At 37.9% G+C, this 5,543-nt stretch overlaps 1 protein-coding gene and 1 pseudogene across 1 annotated transcript in view; one reads left to right on the forward strand and one right to left on the reverse strand.

Moving 5' to 3' along the window:
• Positions 1 to 510: 510 nt before the first annotated feature.
• LOC102827947 lies at positions 511 to 2,419 on the reverse strand (annotated as a pseudogene).
• A 750-nt stretch (positions 2,420 to 3,169) lies between these two features.
• LOC102828338 (tripartite motif-containing protein 48-like) overlaps positions 3,170 to 5,543 on the forward strand; it is a 31,244-nt gene continuing 28,870 nt past the window's right edge. The window contains 2 exon segments of the mRNA XM_006871225.1: positions 3,170 to 3,565; positions 4,312 to 4,407. Of these exon segments, the coding sequence (XP_006871287.1) occupies positions 3,170 to 3,565; positions 4,312 to 4,407 (492 nt within the window).

The following is a 5,543-nucleotide window of genomic DNA, read 5'->3' on the forward strand; positions in this document are numbered from 1 at the left end:
ATTTTAATTTTGGTGAAAGATGAAACTAAACTTTCTAGCAGTGTGGTTTTAGTAGTGATAGGCTAATTGTGATGATAATATAACAATGATAGTAAGATAAGGTAGTATGATGACTGGTTTTCAGAACAATCAGTATCTAGCCTGGGAGTTAAAGACTGAATCACATTCCTGATACAGCAGTTCTGTGAAAGAGCTGCAAAGGGATTGATGGCAATAGATACACGCCTTTGTCCCTCCATTGTCCTCTTTTGTCAAGTTCAAAAGAAACCACTGTGTCCTGCTCTACACAGGACATTTTTTTAAAAATAAAAACCAATTTTGTTAAAAGTAATAGAGTTTGGGCAGGAAGACAGTACAAAAAATGTAAACCATCTCAACATGGCTACATTCAGCTCAGTCTGATGGATGCTCAAAGACAAATTTAAATGTTCTATGTTCCCCAATTAGCAAGATACATTAAAGAAATTCTATTGTATACCAACACTCTAATTTGATTAGGAAAAAGTTAATTTATTGAAGTCAATCCCAACACCAAATACTGGTATCATCACAAATAGCTGTAAGAATACTGCTGCCCCTGCTAACACTGGTTTGGCGAATAGCAGCAGCACATCTTGTATGAGTCAGTGTTGTGCACTTTTCTTTATAAGGATCTTCTACTTCTAAATCCCAAACATAAAGTTTGCCAACCTGATTGCCCAATGCAAGCGTCTTTTGCCGGAAATACATAGAAAGTTAATGTACCAAATGTCATACTGGCTGTAACCAAATTGCCCAAGAATAGTCACATTAGACTCATGGGATTTAATTTTATCTATATCATCTTCCATTTTGCCAGGCTTCCAGCACACAATGGCATTTTCACAAGATTTAGAAAATATCGAATCGCTTAAACATCGCACACAATTGACCTAATTCCTGTGTTTGTCTCTGACAGAAAAGTCGGGAAAGTGAATTTTCTGAGAAATAAATGGCCTATTAGTTTTATTTTGTTTATAATCATAAAAGTCCTTGATTGCATTCATCATTCTCCTTGAATTAATTCTCCAAAGTTTTAGAGAGTGATCCATACCATCATTTTTTCACCCAAAAGATCATAATCAGCACTTAGAACTTCATCTCTGTGCCTTCTTCACCTCCACTATGGCTACCAGAATGTCCATTCGGATATTCCACAATTGCAAAGCATGATCTTTACTTACAGACAGGAGAAGAATTGGATCCCTTATGTGGAATTTCAGTTCATTGACAGCATTTGCATGGCCAACATGGCGCTTTGTACACTGCATTATTATAGAATTAATGATTCTAATTGCGCCTCTAGATCAGCCGCAGCCAGCACAGGATGGCTTGTATTGCTAACATATGTCCATGCACAAGTGTAAACGTTTTCATCAGCATCCACGTAAGACTATAACAACCAGATTTCTCCTTGTGAGTAACATTCATCTAAGGTAACCCTGTTGCTTCCTACAGTTGCAAACACTAAAGGATCTCCTTCTTTACTATGCCAGTTAAACTGAGCTCCAAATAATGGTTGGTTATGACCTTCCTTGAGACTATTTACACATCTGAAAGAATATTTGTAATTTTTTTTTAACTTCCATTTTCCCTTTCACTGGCTTTTTCTCCCAGGTGCATTGGCTGTATTTGTAGGTATATCGGGCGTTCAGCAGTTTTACCACTTTCTATACGACAGTATCATTCCTTTCTGGTGGTGACAACCTCCCCACTCAATCATGCTTCTTCTAAAGGATCTCCTTCCTCTCTCTCCAGAAAAGTAGAAGAGGATTTACAAGAAGCAACACTTGGTGCAGAGCCCCAATGCCTACTTCATGGATTTGAATGTCTACGATGCTATAAAATTACCACAGTCTTTAGCCATGGACAGAAAAGTTATGTGTTGGCTATTCCACTGTCCTCAGTGATTATGGGGTTTATTAGGGAAGTGAACAATGTACAATTCAGGATCAGAACCAACTCAGGACACAGCAATTCTCCAGTCAGGAATGGCTTTGTTTTCCATATTGCAGGAACACCTCACTCTTGTCTTCAGTCTCTCAGTTAGGTCGTCCTTTGGCCTCTGTCCTGTTGGGCAACTGTTACAAAGTTCTTTTAGCCAGTCTGTGAATGCACAAAGGGCACATTCTTCAAGACAATCCCTACCCATAGGTCCTCAGTTTTATTCAGTCCATGGGTCTAGAGCCTGAAACTGCTCTGTCTCTCCATGCCACTGCCTCTGCCAGCACTGCTTCTGTAGGTAGAGATCTCATGGTCCACTCATGCCCTTCCCTCTTGATGGTCCTGGGATCTTTCCTTTACAGGACATGTTTTGTTTTTCTTTTATATTTTACTTTTAATTGAAAATGTGTTTTTGTTTTTGGTAAAAGTAGAATCATATAGTACCTTTGGATAACATCTTCACATTTCCCAAATTAACAAACAACATTAAATATTTTTACATCACTAATAACCTTCTCTATGTCATATTAAAAAAATTATGCTACTGAGTTTCAAGTGGCGGTTTTCAATGCAAAATTAGTTGCCATTTAACAATTTCTGTATGAATTGTTTCATGACATTGGTTACAGTTTTTATAATGTGTCAGCATTCTCCTTATTTCTATTCAATTTGTCCTGTTTCCATTAATCTAGTTTAACTGCTTCTCTTTGCCTTCTGGTCTTCTGAATAAATTTTGAATTATTTGGTTTTATGTAGTTGATTAAACAAAGAATTACATTGCTAATGGGTGTCATTGTTATTTAATAATACAATCTATGTTGGGCTGAAAGGGATCCTCCAGCAATGACTTCATGTTGAAGAAGACTATGTTAAGATGATGGTCTCAGGGGTTCGTTTAGTCTATCAGTTCCGTAAGTCAGACCTTCTTTTGGGATTATACTTTCATATAAGTATACTTTTTTGTGTAGCGTTGCGGGTTAATGCAGTAAACTGCAACGTGTTAAAGCCGGCAGTTCTAGCTCACCAGTTGCTCCTTGGAAACCCTGTACAGGGTCGCTATGAGTCGGATCCCAACTCGATGGCACTTAACAATTATAACAAATACTTTTTTTTGTGTGTGGTCACAATAACAGTAAAAATTTGCTCAGACCTTTGTCTTTCCAATAAAGAATAATAAACTCTGATTTTTTATTCCCCATAGAAAAAAATGGATTCAGCCTTCCAGAAGGAACTCACATACCGCATTTGCTTGAACTACCTGATGGACCCCATCACCATACACTGTGGGCACAGCTACTGTAGGCCCTGTCTATGCCTTTTCTGGGACACAGTCCCAACTGCCATTTGCCCCATGTGCAGAAAAACAGCAGCGCAGACAGAATGAAAAACCAATACTCTTCTGAAGAATCTTGTGAGCCATGCCAGACAAGCCAATCTGAGGCAGCTCCTGAGTTCTGAGGAACAGATGTGCGGGACAGACGGAGAGATAAAGACAATCTTCTGTAACGCCATCCAGAACCTGCTCTGTGTGCTCTGCTCTAAAACTCAGGAGCATAGGGGTCACAGGCATTGTTCCATAGAATGTGTTGTAAAGGATTACAGGGTAAGTGATGTGCTCTGAGAGCACTTTGAAACTTTGGGACTACTAGAGCTAAGAAATCAGGAAACTATAATAATGCTCAATTTACTCATTTCTAAGTCTAATATGTGTCTGTTACTATTCTAGGCACCAAGCATAAAGCTTTGAATAAATTAATGATTTTTTTTGAATATTCAGTATAATGCTCAGGACACTATGAAATCCTCAGTTTCAGATAGTGAAATATATGATCAAAGAGATTTGTATATTGGAATCATGTTTAGTATATTCAGGACCAATAATGTACTGGGGAAAAAAACCCTAGTGACATACTGGGTAAGCACCTGACTAAAGGGAAGGCAATTCAAACCCACCAATGGCTCCACAGAAACAGACATGACAATCTGATCCCTTAAACATTGAAGTTTAGGGTATAGTTCTAATCAGTCTTATAGGTGTTGCTGCAGGTTGGAATTGATTAGACATTATCATCAATATATCCAAATTCTGTAGTAAGTTTACCTGCAAATTATTTTATTTCATAAAATCTTCATTTGTCAGTTTCCTTAAATAGATGATGCCACTAAATTTTGCAGTTCTACAGCCAGAAATCCCTGAGAATTGTAACTATGGGTGGTTCAAACAAGGAAATATTATAATCCTTCAAATCTCCCTAAAGTATAATCTAATTAATATTTATTCATTGTGGTATGAAATCTGTAGTAACTGCCTTTCTGATACTGCTGTTCATGATTCCCTCCATTCTCCAGGAGACACTCTTAAGGCAAATGAGGTCCATATGGGAAATGCTTCAAGAAAATCAGCAAAATCTAAATGAGGAGAGCCAAATCATTGAAGGCTGGGAAGTAAGTGTAAGACTTTCTACAAAACCAGCTTGTGATCGACATACTGAAAATTTGCCCCTAAGAATTTGAGCTAAAAACCATGGTGTGCAATGAGTGGCTTATCCATAGGGAAAATAATGTGCCTTTTCAATGTAAGGTAGCATGACTCTTAGCATTTGTAAACCCTGAGAAGAAGGATGGAAATTTGTATAGTACATCATGGAGTCCTGGTGTGGTGCTCTAGGATAAGCATTGGACTGCTCACTGCATAGACAAAACTACTTGACGACACTTAACAACAGCAAAATATGTGGGTATGTATACACTAAGTGCCATTTAGTTGGTTCTGACACATAGCAACCCAATATAGGGTTTCTAAAGAGCAGCGGATGACTTTGAACCACCAATCTTTCAGTTCAACTGACATTGCTGTTCAGAGAATTATTCTACAGACTACATCTGTGGAAAGAGAAGGTGGAGAAGCTCCATATCATCAGCCAAAACAATGCCACAGGCAGACTGTATAACAGACCATCTATTGTTCATATGTAAGTTCAGATTGAAGCTGAAGAAAATCAAAACAAATCTATGAGAGCCAAAATAAAGGACCTTGAACATATTCCACCTGAATTTAGAGATCATCTGAAGAGCAGATTTGTTGCATTAGATGCTGAAGACCGAAAACCAGAAGAGTTGTGGGATGACATCAAGAAGATCATACAGGAAGAAAGCAAAAGACCAAAATGGATGTGGGAAGAGACTGAAACTTGCTTTCCAGTGTAGAGATGCTAAAGCAAATGGAAGACGTGAGGAGCTGAGCAGAAAATTTCAAAGGTCAGTCAAATATTATAACAAAATGCAAAGACCTAGAGTTAGAGAACTGAAGAAAAAATTCAAGCCTCAACTTGTAATTTTGAAGGATTCTCTGGGCAAAATAATTGAATGATGGAGAAAGCATCGAAAGAAGATGGAAGGGAACGACAAATGCATGAAGTGACTGACTTACAAGGTTTCAAGAGGGAGTTTAGTTCAAAAGTGTGTGGGGTAGATAGAGCCCCCAATGAATACTTTTCATCTTATCTAGATGGGTCTAGTAAAAAGAGATGGTGATAAGATTCATATGATTCAATAGTGAGTAATTGTTATCATGACTAATT

The sequence above is a fragment of the Chrysochloris asiatica genome, unplaced genomic scaffold (genome assembly GCF_000296735.1).
Source record: "Chrysochloris asiatica unplaced genomic scaffold, ChrAsi1.0 scaffold00163, whole genome shotgun sequence".
Classification (NCBI taxonomy): domain Eukaryota; kingdom Metazoa; phylum Chordata; class Mammalia; order Afrosoricida; family Chrysochloridae; genus Chrysochloris; species Chrysochloris asiatica.